Source organism: Calidris pugnax, unplaced genomic scaffold (genome assembly GCF_001431845.1).
Source record: "Calidris pugnax isolate Ruff unplaced genomic scaffold, ASM143184v1 scaffold398, whole genome shotgun sequence".
NCBI lineage: Eukaryota > Metazoa > Chordata > Aves > Charadriiformes > Scolopacidae > Calidris > Calidris pugnax.
In genome coordinates, this window is record NW_015091280.1 from 716,771 (window position 1) to 743,295 (window position 26,525).

Below are 26,525 nucleotides of genomic sequence, written 5' to 3' on the forward strand. Positions count from 1 at the left end.
GAATCATCTAAGGAACTTTGCCACTACTTGTCAAACAAATTATTCATCAAATTACTTCTGCTGGTATTTGACTGGTTCTAATAAGTATCCCAAGCTTTAAAAAAAACACAGTGGTAAAACAGAAAGATTAAATATCTTTGTATCCTATGGTCTCATAACCACAATGAAGAAACTGAAAATTCTTGCAAATTGAAGACCCCACGGAGGAGGCAAAGAATCAATTTTCATCAAACAACCTGAAATTTCTTTCAGTTCAAACTAAAAAAAGATTAATGGTTTGACTTCATGGAGAAGGAGAGAAAAATAGCAGGCAGTATATTTCTTTCTCAGGCTGTCATTTCATGCTCACCCTGAACAAGTTCCACTCACCTTAGCTATCCTAAGGCTACCGCAGCCTTTTAAACCAAAAACTCCAGCAAGTCTGCACCACACTGAGACTTGCATGCCCTTGCAAATTCTAACACTACGTTACTTACAGCCACACAGTAAAAGTTTAGACAATCCTGCTCATCCAAGCACCTTCTGTTACAACTTTAACACCCAGGTCATAAAGGTGGAGGCATTTACATTGGGATACAGTGCAAAATTAAACCTGCAAATGGCTGAATTTGAGCACCATCTGCTCATGAATGCAGCTGTGGTTTGCAAAGCCAAGAGATGCCCAGCATCACAAACCAAAAGGTGGCTGCTTTTATACTGTGAAACCTTGCACTCACTGCACACTCTCAACACACACATAAAATCTGTCAGTACAGAAATCCATTCACAGGAACACTAAACATGGAATATTTGCCATGTTTTGACTTTTACAGGTGGAGTCTAAATTTTGCAGCCCAGCCTGCAGGTCTCAAAGTGCAGGGATTGCCCCAAATGAACCTCTTTAGGAGATGGCTACCATTAACAAACAAGCACTTCAATTTTCTTCATGCACACATCTGCTCTCCTGCTTTGATCTACATGACCAAAGAAACGACGTTCCATGTGCTCTTCCAATGAACTTAAAAGACCTTCTTTAACACACAGCATAGCACTGTCATTTTCTAGAGATAGATTATATTGCAGAACATGACTAAATTCATCTTTATGTGTTACTTCTCTGTGGTTGTTTTGTAGAGACCTTACCTTCTCCTCTTTGCTGAAAGCTGATAGAAAGTTTCCATGTACTACAAAGAACATGGGAAAAAGGACCTCCAGTTCCCAGCCAAGAAATGGGAATGGTGGGTTGTGGGACAACAAATCACCAACAGCACATAATCGTATCTGACCAGTGTGTTTCTTTTGTTTTGGCAGAAAACAGCTGAGAATTTCAGTTCCTCTGCTGGCTCTCTTTGTTCTCCTATTTCTGCTTCATTGACTCTGGTACTGCTGGAGAGTTTCTTCCACAAGGCTGACGACAAATACTATGAAACAAGTGGCAACATGAATGGTTCATAAAGCACATTGAAATAAACGTGGATCAACCGCTGTTGGCCTTCACAAGATCTCAGTCTATTAGGTATGCACTAATTCAGGCCCCCTTTTACTGCCTCTAAACTTTTGTATTGGATTAATTGAAGAAATACTGCTCAATTGTCCCTTATGAACTTCTCTGAAAGCCAACACGGTCACATTTTCTTGCTGTCACCAATGTAGGAACCACAAAAAACCCACAGGACAAAACAAGTGCCAAAGGGATCTGGCAGATTAACAGCTGTGCCACCTTGCAGATCACAGATACAGGTGATCATTTTAAGCAAGCAGAATGGATGTGTTCAGTAATATTTTATTTTTTTTTTTTTTTTTAAATCTCCTAAGTATCACTTACACATTTAAACCAGAGCTTATCTGGAATCCTGTGACAGGATACTTGATGTGAGAAAATTATGAAGGATTTTGCTGCAAGCAAGACTTTCTGCAACCCATGCCAGTTTTGATAGTGTTTTATGTTGAAAAACAACAACTTAAGAGTGAGCATATCCACTGAATCAGTATTCAGCGGTGACATTTCAAATGTTTAACATGTAGATGTTTCAACATGAAGTGACCTTTACTTTCAGTATTTTAAAATTACATATGGAAAAAGAAAAATGTGGACCTTGTCTTTTAAATTCATTTAACAGGGAAAAAACCCAAAACCAAACAACTCTGGTTTTAATTGGAAAGAAAAATTTGGAAGATGTAGAATTTCCTACAGAACAGAATTTCTGAAATCCACATAATGTTTTTTCAACTGATCACAATTCTTTTCTAGGAGGAAAACATGACTGTAGAGTTGAGAAAAAAAAAAATATCTTGGCAGACTTAATTAAGTAATGATCTGTAGAATGAGAAAGCACAGAAAAACGATATATGCTGGGTTATATTTTGCTACATTTGATGATGTTAGACTAGGAGAATCCTAAACACCTGAAATATTTTTACTTTTGTGTGATTTAACATATGTGTTTCTTTGCCTTGCTTTGTTCTCATCTTCCTCAAAGCACCCTTTTCTCACCATTCTTGAGCTCTGTTCACTAAGATAGGAAAGTTGTAGGGATCTCTACCTGCAGCTTTCAAAGCACGCAGCTCCTAACCATCAGCGTGCTCTTGCTGTGCTGTTCAGATTCAAAATGGAAAAAAACAACATTATGGAATATTTCTGCCATAGTTGAGAAGAATATGTATGGGCCTGACCCACTTTTCAGGCCTGATAAACAAGCAGCAGATAGTTTTGAGTGGAGATAATTTTTCAGAAAAACAAGAAATTAAGAGGAGAAAAATGAGGCCAGCCTTCAGAACGCTGTTCTTGCACTGCAACACACAGGCATACACTAGTTACTCCTAACCTGATCTTTTCTCCTCTATCAACAGGAGGAAAGCAAATTGTCTCGAGATCCTCATTTGGACAGGGGGCTGGTCTAGGCATCTGTACCGATGCAGCCACGCTGCTGGAATGCTTCCTGTCATTGTCTTCAGAAGGGGCTGTGATAAATAAGCAAACCTCAATCTGAGAATACGCTACTTTGTTCAGCGTATATTTTCTTGACATTTTGGCTTCAAAATAGAATTACCTTCACCTGCAACTTTCTGCTCCGGTATTTGGCTCTGCTTATGACTTGTGATGTCATTGGACTAATTCAGACACCATAGTCTTTCAAGCACTATTTGTTTTGAAAAACTAAAATAGTGTCCGTGTTGTATCACGATACTGGAAAACGTAATCATCTTCCCTAATATCTCTGATTACATTTGGGAAATACTATTGTTACTGTAAAAATAAGCCTATGAATCCATTACTTTGAAATCTACACCAACCACAAAGACCAAATGGATCTGAAATGGAAAGAAAGTGGCACTTACATTTTTGCTCATCGCCTAGCACTCTACTAGGTGAGCACAAGGAGTATTACCTGCCTTCAGCTGGGTTCCCTAATGTTCTCATCTTCAACTTTCCATCAAGCATCAAAGCATAAAAGGGCAGAATTTGAACAAGTCATAACCTTCTGTGAATACTGGTCCTTTACAGAACAAGCAGATATGAGTTTCTTTTCTTTTTACTCAGTAGCTGAATTCTCCAATATATTCAAAGCTAATACACTTCAAGCCATCATGTTAAACAAAGTAACGATGACTGTGTACAAACACTACTGTAAGTAAAGTTGTGAACCAACCACAACAAAACCCCTGACTCCTGTAGCCAGTATTTTTACTTAGTTGAGTACAGTAGAACCTAGTAGCCTCCAACAGGCACCTGGAATTACTTTCAACTCCTGTTCTAAACACAGCCAATAAGCATCCGAAGAAAGCTCCTGAAGTTATGTTCTTATTTGTACAAATCCTCTTCCTCAGAGGCTGCAGGCCCATGCCAGGTGACAGCAGCTCTCTTCTGGAGCCACAAGCAGTCACACGCGAGGTTGGCTACAGCACCGAGGAAGACAACTCTATCTTGTGCCCTTGGTTCATGCTCTGATGGGAGCTGCAGCTGCCACAGAGGAGCTGAGCTGTGGAACTTGCCACCCAAGCCCCTTCCCCGCAGCACCATCTCCCAGGCTCCCGCAGTCCCCCGGCCTCTCTCCTTCTGGCTTGGGGAGCAGGAGGCTCCGAAGCACTATTTGTATACAAAACCGCCACGGCATAAGCAGTAGATCCAAGTGCTGAGCAGCTGGTGGTTGCTCTGCCCAGTAAAACCTAACGTACTCAGAACTGGGACTGTCAGATACAGTAAGCACGGAGATTCGAGCTCAGGAAATCACCTCCGCAGATCATGTGGAATTTGACCGCAAGCCATAGAAACACTCAACCCAAGTTAGTGCAACTATGTGAAACCAAACATACAATTAAGTACCAAAAAAGTACAACAAACGTGTCCAGCATATTAAAGGCTATCAGGTATACTGACAGCTTTTTCCACCAAAAGCAAGAGCATTTTATTTTGTCTTAATGCAAAATATCATGGTATAAATTAACACATGGGAGGATAAAAGATATATTTTTTTTTACATGATGCCAAAAAGTAGCAGCAAAATATTGTCCATTTTAACTAATGCAGAAGACATACTATAGACCATTTCAACACAGAATTGACCTTGCAGTAAGAGGTGTAGCATGACTGTGTACAGCACTAGGGGACACGGTACAAGAAAACAGTACTTAAATTATGCATTCTCTCATGAACTAGACTACTGTAGTTAAAGATATCCATAAACTGTTAATATGCATGGCACAATTATTTACATTTCTTTAATTAAAAATATAACCAGCCATACATTCCATAAAAAAAAAATAATTAAGGTCCCTTTTGCAAATAACTATCAACTAAAATGGCTTGTCCTCGTAATAAAATTATAAAAGGCAGGACTATCACCATTATCTCAAAACAGAAAAGAGGAGAGGGAAAGACCCTTGCATGTCAGTCATTTCAAGAATTTCAGTATCAAAGACATTTCATTTCTTTTCCAGTTTTCACTTACATCATCTCCATGTTGCAACATGAGGGTGGAGAGTTGGTGATTACAGACAGCAAAATTGGAAATTGTGTAGGAAAAGCTGTATGCCCAAGAAACAGCAAGGTACACATAGCGTCACCTTATTCAATGTCAACATCACCCAAGTGTTTATCCCAGTCTTTTACAAAGCACTTTATAACATGAGGTCTACAATAAATATGCAGTTGTGATGGCCTTGCCGTTAAAGACTGAACAAAGCCTTTTCCTTCCCCTTATTTGCATGAAAGGGGCAAAAAAGGTTGAAAATAACCAACCTCCCTTTCTGCTTTTTGAAACTGCATTTCATTTGCTCTCAAAGAACACCCCAAAGTAACTCTGAAAAATAAAGGAAAAAAACGTTAAGAGATTCAGACTGCTTTTCAAAGTGGGGGAAAAGTTTCAAAATCAATTCTTTTTCATCTTGACAATCGTGTGTCTAGAAGATGAAATGTGTAAAGGAACATTACTTAAATGTTTAAATGACACTTTTTTTTTTCTGACTACATGTGTAGTATGGAGTAAAAAAATAATAAAATCCTAGCATAAAAAAAAAAAAAAAGAAGGTTGCAGCAAACCCCTTCACAGAATGGCATCTCCTTACTCTTAGGACTTTCTGCATCCAGACACAGCACATGGGTGGTGGTGGTGGTACAGTCAAAATAGATCACCCAGCAAGAAAGCTTTGCCCTCCTAGACTTCCCCGGAGGAGACTCAGCTCCATCTCTTAAGGCAGCAACAATTTTGTCTGTGTTGCACATGGGAGCCAACACTGGATCACTGGAACCCTAAAGAGAAAAGAAGCAACCACTTGCTGAGGTCCTGCGGCAGAGAAGACAGCTTTCTGGAGCAGTCAGCTGCTCTCAGCAGGACAACTGGGACTTTATCCCTTGGCTACCCAATGCCAGCTTCCACTGTTGGATTGCTACTGGTGAAAGTTAAAAGAATGATCATCTGTGAAGCAGGCTGATGTGCCTGCAGCTTTGCTACTTCTGATGCAGTCTTCAAAAGTTGTGTTTCATCAGCATTTAACTCCTTTTGCAGCCACAAGGATCAGAGAATGATCAAGAGTGTTATTAAGGGGCTGGTATCATCTCCCCAAAACTCTGGTGTGCTTCCCTGAAGATGTGGCTAGAAGGCAAGAGGTTACCTGCCTCTATGAAAAAAGAGCCTGGCAAGTAAAGTTCTTCTGGGACATTTTTTCTGGGGAAGTGAACTGCAGTTTGGATCTAGTTTAGTCTGTCCTGATGAAATTCAGTGAACAGAAGAATTCACAGCCCTTGCTGGGACAAAGTGCAGAGGCCAAAGACCATGCTCCAGGACAACCCTCTACCCAACCTTCCTGGAGCAACATCCCACAAAACAGTAACGCACTCGTATGGACATACTTTAGCACTACATTATCAGAGCTACTGACTGAATACCAATTCTGAACAGAGCTTACTATTAGGCTGGTCTGCAGTGCTTATTCCTTCAGTATTGTGGTGAGTTCTTCAATTTTATAGCTAGTGTTTCACATTAGCTAAAAATGAGTCTTTATTTCCATTAAAGAAAAAGAAATGGACAATGTTACCATTCTGAAAACAGAGGGAGAAACCTCTGCTTCTCTCCTTTTACTGCCTGTGCTTAATTTATCAGATGCACCCCCTTAAAACCAAGAAATTAATAGCTTAGGATGGCATAAATCTTATACTGTCTACATAATAGCCACAGTGACACAGAGAAATGTAAACTTCATTGTGGCACAAACCTAGTTTGCACCCAATATAAATTGCAGTACTTATCTCAAAGTGCAAGCAAAACACAAAACATTTTGGAAAACGCAACATAAAATGAGCCAATGACTCATGCCGGTCAACCTTAAATTAACATCAGCATACATCAATAATGGAATCAAAATACAGGAACACTGAACACTGCTACTATTAAAGTAAGAATGTATCATTTTCAAGAAACTGTAGCTGAAAGTCTTTTACTAGAAATATACTGTTTCTATATATTTAATTTTTTCACATTTTCTGTATCATCAGTTAAAATACATGCAATGTATGTAGACATCGGGAGTGAGAGGAAAATGAAAATAACTGGTATTAAACATTTAGAAAAAAACCCATGGGTCAAACTTGGAGCTCTCGTGTCATTTCCAAATGTCCTTCTTAAAACTGTATTTGACAACAAATTGCATTTGGCTTATTTTGCACATAGCTTAGAATTAAGGGCAGTCCACAGCACTCGCCCTTCTAACTGTTTGGGAATGGTAAACAAATTGGCTGATAATTACATTCTGTCTCTTAGCAACCTTAACTGTCTTGCAATGAAGTTATTGGGCTTTTTTTTTCTGATGTATTCTGATAATAACATTATTTCTACAAATTTTAGACCCAGTCTGACAAACCCTTTTTGTACAGAACCTCCCGGATCAGCCCATCATTAAATGACAGCAAATTGCAGCTAGTGAAAGCTACCATCTTGTTCATAACCTCTTGGGAAGACAATTCACAATAAACATACACTGAGGACAAACAAATGAGTAAGTAGGAAGAGACTAGTCAAAATATTTTGTCATGAGCCTAAACAGCCTTTTCCACTATTGTGACTGTAAACAAACATAATATAGAAACCTGTGGTTTAGATACAAACCTTTAGAAAGCAGAACTCCCAATTATTTAACTGAAGAAAGGAAATTTGAAATTCTGGAATAGAAGAGAGGTTTGGATAGAAGATTGGTATTGGTAGTCTTTTTTGAAAATGCAATCCCACTTGTAGGCATGAAAGAATTCTGAAGGGCCAGTTCTTTTTACTGCACGTGAAAGGGGAAATATTGCTGCCGCTACTCCACTTCTGCAGCCCTGGGACTGTGCAGCAGCAGCAGCTGCAAGGAGCGGCTGCAGAAACCTCCCCTACATTTCAGTGGAGTGTGCAGGGTCTTTGTTCAGTGCCTTCCTAGGAACAACATGATTTCTAAGTTCTCTTAGTAGTACCATAGCAGGTATTAATAACAGAATAGTTAAAGATGCTGAAAAAGCAGTACTGTCATAAAATACAATTTGAAAAGTAACCTTAAATACCTTATCCTGTCAAAAGACTTTTTATTACACACCATCTTAAAATGTCTCCTTCCACAAATGCTGATTTTACATTAGAATCCTTGTACAATTGCTGGCAGAGATGCACGAATATACACTTAGGAAGAGAGTAACTTCTTATCTGTGTCCCTAATAATGCACATAATACTGCTTCTCTGTTTAATGGCCAATTTATGTACAAGTACCTCTTTCAATTAATTCCCAAAGCAGGTTATTGCTCCCTTATCATGGATCGTCTCTGAAATGGTAACCAAACAATAAACTCATTTGAAACAGAACACAAGGAACCAGCAATCTCACTGAAGAGCATTAATTATAAGTCTTTGCACCTTAACTGATCACTTGAGAAATGAAGATGAAAATCTGACATACTGGAACCGGACATTGAAAATAGATTTTCCTTAAGATCAAAGCAACAACATAAACCACAAAAAATATTGATTTCAGCACATGGACTTGAGAGTTGGTCTCTCTGTAATGCTTGGTAAATTACATCTGCATAGCAGACATAGGAGACTAAATAACAGGGGGCTTTTTGAGGCAATTACTAATTAAGACAAATACAGTTTTTCCGAATGTTTTATTGCTGTGCAAAGCATTATTCTCCATTTCACTCAGGCATCTGGATATTTATCTGGGCTCAGATAAAGTGCTTGCCACAAAAAAACTCAGGCTCCAACTAGATGAGAAAGAAAAACCATCCCGCTTCAGTCAGGCATCCAAAAGTGGAAAGGCAAAGAGAATGGGAAAGGGATTCCTTTCCATTGTGTGCTGTTTTGGTAAAGAATCAGTTTTCCAGCAGCTCCTCTCTGAGTGGACGGGTGTGCTCCTCCTCAAGAACAGTGCCAGTGGGCAGCAGAGATGACACCAGCAGCAGCAAACACTGTGCCTGCACTTCAGCAATGGAACTGGGACAAGACAGCATTTCTGCTGTTCTCCTTTCTCCTTTGCTCTTGGGACATTAAGTTAGAAACAAACACACTTGCTCAGCTCTGGCACCAACTCTTAAACTTCTCTTTGCTCCCCACCACTCATTTCCTTGAGGTCACAGCCCCTCAGATTTGCTAATCAAGTGCCACACATAGCTTATCTTAAACAAGCAAAGTTTGGAAAAATCTTGTATCAGGCTACATTTTGCTGGGTGAGGAGTTAGAGATCATCGCTATAATCATCAGGTCTGAGAGGAAGTATGTTAAGCAGCAAGGAGCAAAGGTGCTTTCAGGCAAATATTTTGGGAATGCTTTGTTGATACTAAAACAGACCAGGTTTTTTTTGCTCTGTCTTCATTTACTCTCCTGAAATCTAGGAAAAGCCCAGAAAATGTGACAGCAGAAAATGTGTCCAAAAAAACCCACCACAAACCAGTATATTGTTCACTCAACTGCACCAAAGAGCCCCTTAATTTCTAATTAAAAAAATAATTTTAAAAAAAAAAACATTATTTTGTCTTTGAACATAGATTTTTCTTCCAAATGAAAGGCAAACAGAAAAAAAAAAAACCCTATAAGCAGATTCTTGTCAACCTTCAACTATTTTAAAAAAAACTCAACACAGAATCTAAGACGAGAAGCAGGAACTCAGACAAGATTATGCCGATGAAAACACTACGATGCTCAAATACAGTTTCCCTTTAAAAAGCTGCCAGGGTGAGCGCAGTCACATGGCAAAATGGTGCGTGTCTGGGTCTGTGGTGCCTGTTTAATAAGCCATGAAGCTCTTTGGCCGAACTAGCGTGTGTGTCATGTGATACAGGGGTTGCCATGGCAAGTACATATGCAGTTCTTGATCTGCTTCATCACAGACGTAGCAGAATTCAGATTAACAATGCAGGGATAGGATTTCCTAGGAAAAAGAGCTGCACTTTGCTTAGCCTAACAGTTTGGATGTACAGCTGAAACAATGTAAATTATCTGTCTAATGATATTTGTGATGTGCTGATTAAAAACTTTTAATCTCAAAACAGTAGCTATGTAACACAAACGCTATCAATTCAGTCTCTGAAATCAGCTATATATTCGGCATATGTTGCCGTACATGAATTTCAGTATACTTTTCCATTTAAATACACAGAAAATTCTATTTCTGCTTCAGCCCTCAAACCACAGATATCAATGGTTGAGAGGGGAACAGGGGATAACTGTTCCAGAAAAATAATAAAAAACATGTCACACCAACTCTAAAAAAAAAAAAGCAATGACTGAATTTTAATGTGGCAATCTACAGGTTGACAATCAATGGAAGAGATTCCTGTGAAAGATATTCCTGACACTGAGGTAGAAAATGTATCATCAGAGTTTTAACATCTGGTACCAAAATTAAGCAGCTTGCTAATGCAATAGGCTAATGAAGACCTGCTGCTGCTCCTAACATGGTGGCAACATGTGGCTGGAGCTACTTGCAACCCAAAGCCAGGTTTACAGAAATGATTCTGTTCCTGTAGGGGCAGCAATAAGACCATTTGACCTGACTGAGGTCAGTTCCAGCAAGGGACATCGTTCCTGCACTTTTAGGAACCTCGCTATGGAGCCAGGATCTGCCATGAAATGCCCAAGGCTCTTTGGCATACCTTACCTCCAGCATTTAGTACATGTTCAGGTGATTTTCATGTGTATTGCTACTCCAAGAGAAAAAATATCCAAGTCCTGAAATAATTTCTGATACTACAGAATCAACAACCGTCAAGCAAAAAATTACAAGGAGTCTAACTACAAAGAGTGAGCACCCAAGCCTCTAAGCAATTACATAAAAGCAGGCAGACCTCAATGCAATTAGAATTTTTAATAAAAGATAGCCCTTTGTCTCCACACTCTTCATAGAAGTACTTGAAAAGAGATAACCTGAATTGAAAAGAGACGTGATTCTCTCAGTGTTTCCTTCCAGCAAGAAAACAAAATAAAAATTAAATTTGAGTTAAAGCCAAATGGGTTCCCCCCTGCCCCTACGCTCATTTCCAAACTCTTCCACCACTTACATGGGGCTGCTCTTGAAACCTACAGCACCATTCATGCTTGTAATTATTACCGATTCAGGGCATCTGGAAGTGCAGAGCACTCTCAGCACATAAAGAACAAGATGTTGCTTTGTTCTTTCTCTTTATAAGAATATACTGTGTTGTGGCTTCATGGGTTAATTTCAGATCCTTCTCTTTTTTAACCTTGTGCATCTTACTCCACTTAGATTCTTCATGTCCCCATACACATCTTTCTTCCACCATCTATCACGTTTTTCTCCAATAGCAATAAAAGGGAAAATCTCCACTGCAAATCACTTGCTGATTTAAAGGAATCAGAATACTAAAACACAAAGCAATGCTCCAGGATATCCTCTCCACTAGAGTGGTCTGCATTTAGCATTCATTGTTATTTTTAATCAGATGTCCATAAAATTGAAGACCTGCATCGCTACTGATCCAATCAAAATGTTTATCCCGTAACAAAATTGCATAACAAATTATATGGATTTTTATTGAAACTACTTTGAATCTCTCTGCTTATGAAAGATTAATATAAAAATCTAACCACTAGAATATTGGATACAGTTTCAATATACAAGTAACTGATTTTTCTTGCGCTACTTGGGTTTGTTTATTACAAAATTGCTGACACCTCTCTCAAGTTCATCTCATTACCAAAAATTAGAAAAATGAGATCACTAGACAGAGCTCCTACTAATGTGATTTTGGTGTTAGCAGACTAATTTTTTAATTAGCCTCTCTTTGTTCACTTATTGCACATTGTGGAAGGCTTCAGGATCATCTCATGTCAGAGTTACAAAGCTGAGCATAAGATAAATAACTTCTCACATCCCCCAATACCTCTGCTTCAGCCCTGAGCTTTTTGCAGACAGCAGGAATTTGCTTCTCCATAGCTGCATGCAGAGAAGCAAAACAAACTTTACGTTTAATTATAGAAAATTATTCTCTAGATAGGCTACCTTTTTAAACAATAGCTTTTGCGATACTAAAGGACTCGGCAGTTTCCTTTTGTCTTTAAAGATTCAATTAAAAGTATGTTTTAGAAATTAAATTACAGCATGAAATTAGCTAAGGGTATGAAATACTGCATTTGCCCTAGCATTCAGGGGAAGGCTCTACAAAGCAATTCACTTAATGGCTCCTCACATGTGATCTCAACTTAATAACTAAAGTGCCCTCAGCTAGCAGAGGATCTACTGGTGAGATACGCCCTATATAATCCACCCAAAGGAGAAATGGATTAAACTCAGGTAAATCTCATTAATTTATGGTAAACCCTATAGTTACTCTCAGTTTTGATCTTTTAAAATGTTACAATTTTGTCAAGTAACGCTCTCATTGACAGTAATATTTCTGTGGGTTTTAGCTGGCTGTGGCCTTCTCAATCTTGACACGTTCCAGAAGCATCTGCCGGAGCCTATCGGAAGCGTTTGTTTCTCTCTAGCTTTCAGAGAGTACTGCGGGATGTGATTCATCACAACCACTGGGGGTACACTTCAGTTTATTCTTTGCTCTACTAATATAGAGAAGGAAATGAGCAGTCCCCTAACTCTTCAGCTGTCCCTTTAGTCACCTGTTGGGTACAATTTCAGCTCATGCTGTGAGCTGCTTTGTGCTGCATGCGTGCACCGGGTTAGTGTTTCAGAGGAATCTAATTTCCATTTGGGGTCCTTGGGTACTGTGCAATAAAAAACAAAATAAAAATCAGATCCACTTATGACTGCCTTCTGTGGGACCAAAGCAGCTCACTTTGCTCACTAGCAGGCTGCCAGCAGCTCACCCAGGGAGCTGTACCATTCACCCCAGCAGCGCCCTGGCACAGCCAGCCCACAGGGCTGAGAGGTGCCCACCCCACACCAGCACCCCGATGGCCCCTGGCACAGGTGATGGCTGCTGGCTCTATGCTCTTGATCAAGGAAGGTCCTGCACTGAAAACACACTCCACACGGTGGGGTTTTTTTGTTTGGTTGGTTGGGTTTGTGTTGTTGTTTTTGTGGTTTTTTTTTTTTGGTTGGTTGGTTTTGTTTTTTTTTTAAATATTTTTTAAACTGATTTAGGATTACAAATCAAACTAGAGTGGAAAGCCAGAACAAAAAATAATGAGTCTCACATTAACCATAAAACCTACAGCTAGCAACATGTCTGCAATACATTCTTCTCTGATTTCTCCTTACTCCCATTTTAATCTGGTCGCATAAAAATCTCACCACGGTACATGCACATTCCTGTTTTCATACAAGTTTTAGCCACTGATCTAGCATAATTCAGCAACAAGATGCCCATCACCAGATGCGTCTGTTGCAGAGGTGGCCTGTACTGACATTCTCTGTTTTCAGGGATACACCCAAGAGCAGACTTCTCTTCTTTAGGCTAAGAAAATAAACATCCCGATCAAATTACCAAGCACCATACTAAGTTTGTGCTTTCCTGTGGAGTAAAATAAATAAATTTAAAAAGCATGTGTAGCCTGTCAGAATGGTGCTGAGAAGGAGAACATGCAAAGGGAACAAATGCTTGCCAGCTGGGTGGGGCATGAAGTAATCTTTGTTATTATTAACGACAGCAAAATACAGCTGTGATTTATGGCCCTGGAAAGAGCGATGCACTGAGCTGTTCCGCTCAAAGAACATGTTTGTTTTCCTTCGACTGTATGAACAGGTATCGTTAAACAATGGATTTTGCTGAAGGCACAGAAAGGCTCGCTCATACTATTCTAATGCTAGTAGAGACCTTCAGTTCTGCCGGGTTCTCAGACCACTGCTGCGTGTTCCCAGCATGTATTACAGGCAGCTTTGGCAGAATTTCCAAAGTGCATGTGGTTGAATCCTGCATGTGTGCACATGCAGGAGTGTGGCTTGCTGCAATTTTGCTACTTATGGGTCATGAGATTACTTTCTCCATGTCTTATGAACAAGTATCTGTCCTTCAGGTTGTAACATGAGCCCGTATTTCAGGTCACAGGCAATTACAACATTTGTCAGACATCAGTGAACTTCAGCATGGAGACTTTTTTGGTTACTGGAAGCCTTGAATCGGAACAGATCTATGCTTCAATTTTGCCAGCAGTCCTGGGCTAGATTTTATTAATGTTACGTGGCATATTAACTGTGCCGTTTTACTGAATGTATTTCTCCATTAATGAAGTCCATCCTAGATTAGTTATAAAGACTCCATTTGGGCTTGCTTCAAAACAGTCTTCCATTTTTAATCCAGTCTTCACAATAACAGTCTATATTAATTTCTGCTTTACTCTATCAATTTCATAATATGCTTGAAGACATTTTCCAAACAACTGCAAACCTTTGATGAGAAAGAACAGTACCACCAGAACACTAGTCGGTTGTACAAAATATGTACTTCCCCACAGCTCTACACATATCTCTGTCTTGCCAAGGGGGGCTTTTTGGCTGGAGGCGGTGCTGGATAATTTTAACCTCATAGTTAAAATTACAATCTCACATCCTATAGTTAAAGAGTAATAAAAAGATAGTGAGGAAAAAAAGCCCTAGAAATAAATGTGGAACAACTGAAAACTGGACGTTAAGATCCATACGCCCCCCAGCATCTTTCAGCAATGGTATGTCAAGGGCTGTCTCCCAGTGGCACAACAGACCTCCTTCAGAATGATGCAGCCTCCTCAGCTGAGGAGGCACCAGCCCATAGGTTGGCTGCAAACATGCACCCAAATGGAATTGGAGCAAGGCCAGTTCATTCATTTACACCGGTGGTCAGATGGCCCGTGAATACCAATAACACGGAGGCACTTAAGACTGGATTTTAACAAGAAGAGGGGTCTGTAACCCATTTAGAAGTTCTCTGGGCTCTCTATGACCCCAACACTTCTAATTATGCTTTTAAATATAGCAAATGAATCCTGAGCAAAAATACATCCGCTTACACAGTGGGCCAGTATATTTCTGAAAAAAACTGCATAATGATGAAGCGGAAGAGATCATGTAACTTCCCCAAAAGAGAGTAAAAGTTCTAGGCAGGAGCCCTAGAATCATGGAAGATTAATTGAAATTAACATCAAGATTTACATACCAAAATGACAATGATGTCTGCTTTATTTTCTTGGTACTTGGGACTATCAGCCTCTATGGTACATTTTAAATGACATTTGTTGCATGACTGTCCTAAAATAAAACTTCTCAGAATAACAGCAACAGCAATATAATATAGTTTGCATTGTGTCTGTTGTTTATTTTGTGTGGCAATAATACAGGCAGCCATATGGATATGAGCATTTGGAAGGGAGGATTTGTTGGCTAGATCATCACATCTGTTTACTTATAAATGCAACAAAAATACATTTGGAGGTCACTGACTGCACAACCATTTTACTTAACTCTTGACGAAAACAAAACAAAAACCTATCAATGCTACTCTTTCTACATTAATCCAACTTCAAAAGAGACTCTATGATATTTTCATGAGAAAAAGGTTTTGAAATCATACCAAAATTATTCTCTGTTACACCTCATCAACCACTTCCACCACAAAGGTGGTATCACAGCAATATTTTAATCTAGGATGAAACGGGTATGCAGCATGTCCAGGAGGAAGATTATAAAAACAACCACTGCCACAGTTAAGCTTCCTCATAGCACATACCCTTTGATTAAAGGAACACATACAACTGACCTCATATTCAGAAGTCACATTCACTGAGAGAACTCAGATTTGAATTTAAAAACAAGGAAAAGCACCACAAGAAAAGGCAAAGACCAAACACTGACACACCAAACCAACAACAATAGGTTCACAAGTCTGTGATTTGTAATATCTCAATAACGTGGTTGCAGGTATTTCAACTGAGCACCTCACCATGATCCAAACTATTTATTGCACTTCCTTCACATTTTTCATGAGATCTAGCTGTAAGTGTATTATAATCTGGTAAATATAAGTATTCCTGCAAATTTATAAATGTGTAGTTCACTATGCAAAATTTCAAATACAGACAAATGTTCAGAAAAAGAAATAACAGTACTTTAAGCATATTTTTTTTTACCTAAAGTATTTTTCTGATTTCAAGGAACTGTTATGAACAGTAAATTCATAATGAAATTATTTTATTTAGGTTAATTTTTATTCTGGTAGAAGTATTTTTGGTAGAAACACCTCAGCATGTCCATATACTCTAAAATTACACACATTCTCAGCTGAACGGAGCTTTTGGCACAATCCCATGCATAGAAATATTTTTATATTTTCTTGCTGTCGCCCACGCTTGATAACACTTAACTTTTAGCTGAAGGACACATAACTTATGTCCTGTTTACAAAGGAACCTAAGGGCAGAAACTACAGAAAACTACAGACAGATAACACCCAAATTCAATTCCTTCCACAACCTTAAAAATAAAAATAGATCAACAGAAAAATATCTTACTTTTGCCGATGGGTTAGTCTTCAATATTTCATTTGCCAAAGGAAGGAGAGGTTAGGACAACAGCTGTTCATTTCAATTCCTTCTTTATTACAAGAGCTTAACTCTGCCACTGGCTGGCTGGCCCATTTCTGTTAGCTTTAGCAGAAAACAGTGCTCCTAAAAGCTCCTCCTCTTGACAGCATCTGTCTGGATACTTCCCTCAACAAGCAGAAACAAGGCTTTCCACAAAGCCAGTTAGGTGCTGGGAATGAGCTATAAGTAAGGGAAACCATTAGAAGTAGAAATAAATATTTTGATGGCTAAGTCCATGATCTGGCAGGTAGAAATTCATGCCCAGTAACACCTTAAGTTTTACACCAGAGCAGTGCTACAAATCAAAATGACAACTTCCCCAACACAAAGAGTAGCTTGAATGACGCCTAAAACCCAGAAGCCAAGACTTTGAAAGCTCACATCTCCTATGGAAGTGTACAGCCCCAGCCACTCCCTATGATTAATGCAATGTGCCTCAGCCTTCAGAAGAGGGGGTGGGGGGCGGTGGGTCATTATTTATTTCTTACCAAGATTTTGTATTTATACAATTTAAAAAAAAAAAGCAATGGTGAAGTATCCACACAAGACTACATATAATAGATAAAAAAATATGTAAACATATGTATTTCAATTATGGATGAGTCAGAAAGCAACTGCTCGTTCTAACAGATGCTCTACGTAAACTCAAAATACTCACCTTTTCCCTGGCACCCGTAACAGCTGAGGCAAATCTACCTTCTGTTCCCAAAAATGCTGCCTACGGCAGATATTGTATCATGGCAAATGTACATCTCACAGTACTGCAACTTTATTGCCAGTGAAAATGATACTGCTTCATAACTTTATTTGCAATTTATAAGCTCTGTGGGCAATATGCCAGTATGCTCTCTTGGTCTGGATACAGCCGCCTGAACAGACAATGATCAAGTAGTGAGATCAGACGAATACAAGATGGAAGAAAAAAAGGTCTAAAAATTAGGCCCAAAATATATACACTAACATATTTATTGTGGCTTACTCTCAGCTACTAATCAGCCCATTAACCTTATTTTGTCTGCGTGATGGCTAAGTATCATACTAAAATTAGGTCAGAAATTCAGATCAGATCAGCTGACTCAGCCCAGCAAGATCAGACAAAGACTAGTTGCTTTTTTTTCCCCAATCCAATACGATGTGTTTTATCCCCTGCGATGTGCAATAGATCCATACATTTTTCCCCACAATTAACCTATCAGAACAACACACGATGAGATAGCAATCACACTGAATGTACAGCAGTGCTACTGAAGACACACAACACAATGCATCTTCAGGAAGGCAAAATGTACAATCAAAAAGCTTTTTTTTTTTTTGGGTCATTTTTCAGCTCTTGTTTCCAAACAGCTCAGACTAATGCATTTCAATGAACTTTTAAGTCATTCAGCATGGTTATGAGATGATTTAGGTAAATAACAGCTGCTTCCAAATAGTGTTGTGTGTGAATACCACCACTTTATTAAAGAATAAATTACTCATTATTATGTTGTTAATATACACGATCAGCCTTCTTCTAAAAGAGACCATCTGAACACTAAAATTGAATAGCTTTTCAAAAATTCAATAATCAGATTATTAGGTAATATTCAGTAGGTGCCAAAGACTTAGAGCCGCTTTACTTTGATTCCCAAAAGCAGAGTGTTTGCTGGAACCCCCTCTCCTGCTCAAAATCTACCTGCGATTAATCACAGGGGATGACTCCCTTGTTGCTAAGGAGATTGTTTTCAGCTGTTGGGAGCCTCCAGACGCGTAGCGCTGTTATCACTGCACATGTGCACCACTTACTATCTAGGCCACGCCATCAGGAATTAAGGGTAATATAAATACCCACTGAGATGAACTAAAGATATAAGGGAAAAAGTACAGAAAAAAGAAGAAATCAATAATCCTACTTTACCTTTCCTGACTGCTGTGTTTCAATAGACAACATGGTCTTGGATGAATCTCTGGAGGTTACTATAGGGAGCAGACTCAATTGCAATCAGCCTAAGTGACTTCAGACATCATGGTTCCTTTAGTCAAATCAGATGTCCTCCCTTGGTCTGCCATTGTTTTTAGTTTTCCTAATCAAGGGTTGATCACAAATATTTCATTTTACCTCCCTGAATTTACACAAGAAAGGAAAAAAAAAAAGAGACTAATTTTCCAAGATTTCCTAAGGTGCTTTTCCTACTTTGTTTCCTTAGATGGATATTGTTTACCCCCTTAATGTTACTGAGACAACCCAAGTGAGGAGGGAGCAGAGGGGACCACCGCACACATGGTCTGCCACAGAAGAGTGCTATATCCAGAAAAGTTGATGCCTCCAATCCACGTACATATTCCTCTGACCAACCCATTATATTGCTAACCTTCCTTGTGTCTTTTGACTCTGTATCTGGGAAGCACTGTTCTCAGCAATCTCAGTTTAGCAGGAGCAAGAATTTAATGGTTTGGCTTAGCCCTAAATCATTTGCACTTATCCAGAGCTCTTCATCAAATCACTGTGCCAAGATCAATAAATAAAACCACACAAACCAACCACAAGGTAGGAAATATTGTTACCGCCATTCAAATTAGGTAGAGAAACTTGGCTAGAGGAATATAAAGACCCACGTAGGTCCACATCTTACTTTCTCATGCCCCAAGAAACTTATTTATAACAAAACCATTTCTGGCACTTAGTGACCTTTATGGTCACATATACTAAAGTGCATGTAAACAGGTTAGCCAAAGCACAGCCTAAAGAGCTGTCAACTCTGAAGACTATATTCTGAATACATCTGTATACATTGACAGTTTAACATAGTTTATCATCCAATGAAGAAGTTGCCACAGAGACTAGGGAATTTATTTTTGCAGCCAATTCTGAATTAATCAAATAGTGAAGTTTCGATACATTCAAAATATTTACAAATTTGGTGGCTTTTTTTTTTTTAATTATTTTCCTCACTGTGGAAGAGCCAGCCATGTAAGATGAAAGTACTCTTCATCTCAGCACTTTAAAACAGCAATTTATTGACTAGCACTTTTATATGTGCTTTCTTAGCAGATAAGACGGGTTCAAATTCTTCCTCTGCTCCGTGTAACTGGAATGTAACTTCCCTCTCCATTGTATTAAGAAATATTTTGAGGTGGGTTTCCTCACCGTTTCCTCTTGGAAACCTTCAGTTTATGTAGCTATTCAGTAATCAAAAGCAAGAGATGAACACTAAACAAAGATGGCAAAAATGAAACAAAATGCATATCTGGCATAAATCAAAACAAACAAAAAAAGCCCCTCCTACATCAGTTTGCTGCAAGGAAAAATATTTCTCTCATGAAGTTGGGCATAGTATGGCTCCTGTTACAAGCAGCGTATACCTTTGATTCCCCAATAGTTTGAATCTCCCTGAACATCACCCAAAAGTTGAGCTGACAAGATAATAGTCCAAAAGGTTCCAAAATACACATTGCATGGGCTGTCATTATTCACCTTAATGTCATATTAATCTTATTGCCCCCAACCAAATTAGTGACAATCTGAAAAATTCTACTTCCTGGAAGATAAAAGCAGCCATAATTTTGTTTTACATTGCTTCTTCCTCCTCTGTCAAACTCTACATGCTGCTCTTTTGCTTTAAACATTCCATCAAAATTACCAGACTACCGAGGCATTGCTGGAACGTTCCAGCACAGCATGTCTGTTATACCTGGATGTACAGTACCCAAGATATAACATAAAATTTAATCACTTAAACTGAAATACAGAAGGTTCACACCAGGGGAAAAAATTCAAAGGACCTCCTAACAGTTTGTACTCAAGCTATCCATTTGCATATAAAAGTTTAGCATTTGGATGGATGATTTATCTGTATTACACAATTTGTCCTTGTCCTCAAGAAAATGCAGTTTTTTAGTATGCATATGTGCATATAATAAATATTTATATCTATCCCATTCAGCCTTCTTTTCATTTCCAAGATGCTGCAGAGATTTCATTGCTATCCATTGGCACAAGAGGCCAGGTCATCTGAGTGCTCCTCTCATTAACTGTCAATTAAAATCGTTGGAATTGTTCAAGAAGAGCCATTACAGGGTTCTACCCATCAGGGGCTTGATCCATTTTCCTTTAAATGATTGCAATATTTTTACTGACTTCAGAGCATGCAGAATTCTGAGGAAATCATAAATAATAGATATAATTTTTGTATAAACTCAGACAGCAATTAAAGAGCTTTGAAAATTTACCAGATTTAAAACATCAACTCAAGGACAGTCTATTTTGATTTTTGAGTCTGTCCCCATCTTGCAAGAGCCTCACAGACCAATACATCCTCTCATAAAAGTACACACTGTCCACCTGAAAACACTGAGTGGATAAATACCATTAGATCTACATCGCCAGTTCCAAACGCCGAAACTTTTTGTTGCAACTCACACTTGCTGAAGATACCACACATGCTCAAACTGAATACATTTGGATGGGAATACTCTCTTGCATTGAGGGAGGTAGAACCATTCAGCATCATGTCTACACAATGCAAGACACATGCGGTTCGCAGCCTGACATGGGCCAACAGTCTGTACTGCTTTTACCAGCAAGCTGCTTAGAAATCAACCAGTCTCACATATTTACCATATCTGAGAACGAGTCCCTCATGGCTCATTCACTCTGCCAGACCACTCATCTTTTTAGCAAAATATTTACCGTTTTATTGCTTCTTCTTGTTTTCGGCGTTTTTCACTCTTTTCTTTCAAGTAAGCCAGGTTTGTTTCATTCCTCATGCGATCATTCTCTCGAGCAATATCTGATGCATTCTGTATAACCAAGCCATCATAGGCCTTCATCCCCATATCTTCAATATACTGGAGAAAAGCGCCCAAAGTGACCTCCTCCTGATTAGAACTCATCATCTTGCAGGAGATAATGAACAAAGGAAAGCAACGTTTCCTGCAGGTTGAAAAACACATAATACCTTAATCAGTAGGAAAATAGTTTATGGTTTATGACAGCGAGATTGTGTCAATTATAATTAACATCTCTGTAAGAGACAATTTCTTAGACTTTCTCCTGTCTAAAGGATAATAAACAAAGCAATTCAGAACACAGAACAACATTACTCAAGATAAGAGGAGATAAAACCCGAGTGTCTTCCAAGTGATGCAGATTCATCCAGTTACATGTTGTTCAAATCCCAAAACTATTTTCTCCCACACCTCTCCTTTTCCTAATATCCTTCAGTTGCAACAACACTGACATCCCTGAACCTCAGTTTGAATTGCACTGAAAAGGCTTCCATCCCAGGACAATGGGTCCTTTTGGCAATTTAGATAAAGCTGCACCACAGCAGTTCACCAGATAAAATTCCTATTCTGCAGGATATTTCAAAGTTCAGGTGAAAACTACTGTTCCATTTTCTGGAACAAAAGAATTAAAAATTTTCTTTAGGTTCAAAATCTGGAAAGAAATATCATGAAATAGTTTCCTATACTTCTTAGTGATGTAGATTTGAGCCCATAAACCCAGGTCATCTATTGCACAACAGCTTGTTAGCTTGAAGCTCCAAGAACAGACAAGAAATCCCAGCTGAGCTGGGACCTTGAGGTCTCTAAAGCCCTTGAATTTTCCAAGCTTCGTATTTCTTCTATGGGTATGACAGACACTTGGGTTTTCAGCACCTCCAGCTAAGCAGCATGGAGCACAGACACACTTAGATCCCTAGGTCACTCCTGGCTCCATGGCAGACAGCCCAAAAGCTCTCAGAAAGGCCCCAAAGGTTTTGCATTCAGCAGCAGACACACGATGAGTTGTGAGAACTCTAATGTGTAGACACATCACTAAACACTACAGGTGACTAAAAGCAAAGTATAATTTCAAGAAACATACTGGCTGTCTAAATTCTATACAACCGGATTAACTACTTACTAAACAAGTAAAATAGAACTTAAATTAAACAGAATAGTGCCATCTTCTTAGTTTGAATACTGATTACTGTAAGGTCCTGAGAATTACGATCTTGAGGGGCATTATCCTCACACAGGGGGGGTCTTCATCTTACAAAGGAGGCAGAGAGTGATCGAGTAAAACGCTGGCAGACCTGGCAGCTGAACTAAGCTCTCTAAGGCACATGTGTTTCTTCACTAGCAGAGCAGCCCTCCCTTCCCCGAAGAAGGACGGCGTGACTTCCTGGAATCAGGCTGAGATTGTGTGCCAGCCCTACAACTAGAGTGATCTTATTGAATAGGGAACAAGTACCCTGTCTGCACGCAGATTCTAGCGGTAGAGTCCCTGTGAAATCAGCAACGAAAGTGTTTCCTCCATTTCCTACTATACTGCCATATTTCTAATCTTTATTACACTGCTGCACAAGCAAAATTCTGATCACGGTAGGCATTGGTTCTAAAAAAATAAAAAAATAAAAAAAATACAAAATTAAAAGCTCTTATGGATTCTAGATTCTAGCAATCCACCCCAGGCCTTCAGGCACAGCCCTGAACATGAGAACAAAATGCTTTTACACCCATGGAGTAAGCAACCTGCGAGGGATGAAAAGAGGGAAATTTTTTCCTCTCTTTAATTTTTTTTCCTGTTTTCGATCACTTGAAGTGGCAATGGCAACAAGCAGCTGGTTTCAGGCAATTAATACTTTAAAAGCACACCAATCTTTTTTCCTTTGTTCTCTGTGTCTCTATATTAAAATTATTTCTGTACAAAGGTAACCTGACTGTTAAGATCCTGAAGATTCAGAAGATGCAAAGGGTTTGCTCCTATCACCTCTTCTGCCTCCCAAGACAACTTTTTCTATCAACTAAGACTGAACACAAGCATAATGCTGATGTTCAGGGTCACTAAGTTGATCTTAAAGGATTTTCAGGCATGTATATAGGTATCTGTGATCTCCTACCAATCCCTGCAGGGTAAAACCAGTAAAGAAGGTCTTAGTGCAGCCCAGCGTGCACACATGCAAGCTCACACCACTTTCACGTTGGAAGTGGTGAGAAGTCCACTGGGTTGCCATATACAGTGAGCCTTCCTACATAGTTACCGTGTATGTATGTGCACAGTATGTGCAAAGGAGTGAACTGGGAAGCTGACAAAGAGCTAAACAGATTCTACCAATGCTACTGATGCTTACAACAGACATAATTTTAAACCAATTTCTGACCTTTCTGATTAAGAAAAGTAAATGTAGATACCATAGTCCTTCCCTGGGTCTCTCTGCTTGCAGCATGAAGCGTACCTTATTAAAATCAATGCTAACAGCATAGCTGGCTCCAACTTCAATGGTACCTCAACTCAAATGGCACCTGCTTTTTGAAATCTGGGCCATTTCCCCAGTAGATTTTTGTTTCACTATCTGTTCCATTATGGACTTCTAGTTTCTACGTATGTTGAATTAAATTCAGATAAACCCATACAACAGAGAAACCCCACCCTAGTGACTTTAACAGCAGTTTTGCCATTGATTTCTCCAGGGACTAGGTTTTACTCCTGAAATATAATACGAAATTTTATACTGAAGAAAACTTCAGCTGTCTTTCAATAAATGCAGTTCTGATCTATTTTTCCGAAAGACATGAGGAACTTGGTCTGCTTAACATCCTTTCTTATTACAGCAATACTGCATTTATTTCCTTGTTGCTTACCTTTCTTTTTAGAGGTCAAAAGTGAGCTGACACTTAAGGACATACTGAATCTCCTTCTATTAAGAAATTTATTTTTCATATGAGAGGATAAAGTCATTCCAATTGCAAAAAGACTGAAACAAAAAAGCCTTTATTCTGCTGCACTCACTGACCAAATAATCTATATACTGGTTTATCACTGTTTTCTAGTATTAAACTCATGCAGAATGACAAAATTTTACACACTATTTAGTACAGAGATTAAGATATATTTTTTGTTCTGACAGGAATCCAATCCTGCAACAGTACTGAGCAACTGTAGCTACTGACCTCCTCCTGTGACTGTTGATGCTTGCATGCTCATGACACAAATTCAGTTTAGGGTACTTCTGGAGTAGGGGGACTCCCAGATAATTCGAAACCTTGAATCAGCTTTTATGGCATTAACTCTGAAAAGCATCTATACAAGTAGCAAGCATTTCCTGAATCAAAACCTGTGTATCTCCTGCATGCATGGTATTTTACAGCTTCATTGCATTTACTAATATTGGACAGTTGTGCACGCTATGCTTAAACAAGGAATAAAAATGCAAACAGCTGAGGCAAAAAGCTTCAGTAATCACTGTAAACATTTTTATAGTATTAGTATTCCTTGTACAGCACACTAGGACTGATTTTATTCACAGGTATTAATGCTACTTCAGAGATACCATGTTACCTTAGTAAGTGTGTTTCATAACTGCAATAGGCTGCAATCAATACACGTGGCCCATCGAGTCCCACACATTTCTTGCTTGTCCCCTTCCTTGGAAAATATGTGGACAGCACCAATCAACTTGTGATCAAAGGTTGTGCTGACTGGGAAACTCTGGCAAGGAACAATTCCTAACTGTCTGTCAGAGCAGATACAAGTACAAGCGAATGTTCCATTTCAGTACATTTATATTTGATTAAAATATGCAAATGCATGTTGTTAAATAAGTAATATAAGCTGTAGGTGAGGCACCACCATTTTGGCACCCCTAACATGCACAGGTCAGGTATTTTGTTAGCTGGTAACAAGAACCATACAGGGTCACCTGTGTATTTGCAATCAAATTTTTTCAGTGCATTTTGTTTTCTGAAACCAAGCAGCCCTGGAAAATTGTAATTGGGAGTTGCTCTGTTTGGGAAATTCTTTTGACACTCCTTTCTCTACCCTTCCTCATTTCCTCCACTGGGGAGGAGGAAAAGCCCTGGATTTCAGCTCTTGAAGTCAACAGAAACTGATTGGAGGAACTTCGTTGTGAGTGTTCACTTAACACAAACATTTTTGGAAATTCACCCATGTGCAAGGACACAAAGGAGTTCTCCAACATGTTCTTTTTGCTTCTTAAAGGTCAAACTATCACAGTGTGAAACCTTACTGAGAAAACAAATTAACCCACAATCATGCTCACGGGCACCAATCTCTCTAGCTATCCCCAAGTCAGATGGACATTGGCAAAGAAACACAGAGCAGCTCACAAGATTTTTAATTTTTTTTTTCCTTCCCTGCTTGTACCTCTGGTTTACTGGCAAGGGCAAGCAGTCCACTTACTGGTTTGCCTAGAAATGTTTACATGACTAAATTTGAGATCTTTGTATTGATTCAGATACAATTTCTATGGGAGAATAATGCACTGTGCTTCACAAGACTGTTGCATACCTTACTTCTAATTTAACTGTTTGCTCTGATGCCAAACATACAGCATTCTTGGTCAAACCCAAGCCCACCTCATTTTTATATGATCAGTGTGCAAAAATATTGAATTCAGAACATGAGGAGTAATCAACCCAATATCACAGTATAAAAGCAGCCCTATATGTTAATATTCAGGCATGCAGTTCTTATTCACATGAGGATCCCCAAAATATCAGTTGCTTTCAGCATGCTTGACAGTCATAAGCTGCAGCTGTGCGGCATTGAAAATTGGCAATGCTGACATTAAACTGAAGGAGCTTTTTGAAGTAATGACAAAGGCACTGATTGCCTTCTTCCAAACCAGAGGGATTTTTTTTTTTATTTTTAATTTCAACATAGGAAAACAGGGTCTGGAAATAAAAGAGTGGGGTTGCCCGAAGTCCTGAGTTCAACCCCTAATTTATAAAGGTCTACACACCTCTCCAGTCCTGCCTGTCTCCCTTCCAAATACTGTCCCCTCTCTTTTATAACACATCTGCTTTCACATTACCTGTCAATTCCTCCATTAAATTCAGTATATCAGAAGGATTCTGCACAAATCAAGGATGCTACTCAGCCATTCAACCCTTGAGTTTGAGCTGTTGCATTCTTGTCTCTTGCAAGGCAGCAAGAGCAAAGTAGACAGACCAGCCATATCCTATTTTCACAAACTGCTGACTGCAGCAGCACTAATAAGGGCCTAATGGTATTGGGTGTACAAAGAATACTTTCACTGCAACCAAGGAGAAAAAAAAAAAAAAAAAAAAAAAACA

General features: G+C 39.0%; 1 protein-coding gene across 6 annotated transcripts in view; it reads right to left on the reverse strand.

The window, feature by feature from the left end:
* Positions 1-26,525, reverse strand: part of NYAP2 (neuronal tyrosine-phosphorylated phosphoinositide-3-kinase adaptor 2) — a 144,401-nt gene that overhangs the window by 115,180 nt on the left and 2,696 nt on the right. For 4 of the 6 annotated variants that reach the window (XR_001414014.1, XM_014960673.1, XM_014960674.1 and 1 more), the window contains exon 2: positions 21,133-21,375. Coding sequence is in view for 3 of the 6 variants with exons in the window: in XM_014960673.1 (XP_014816159.1) it covers positions 21,133-21,338 (206 nt within the window). In the remaining 3 variants the exon portion in view is untranslated. Of the gene's footprint in view, positions 1-16,394; positions 16,489-21,132; positions 21,376-26,525 lie in introns of those variants that run through there. The other 2 variants (XM_014960676.1, XM_014960675.1) reach the window with 2 other exon arrangements.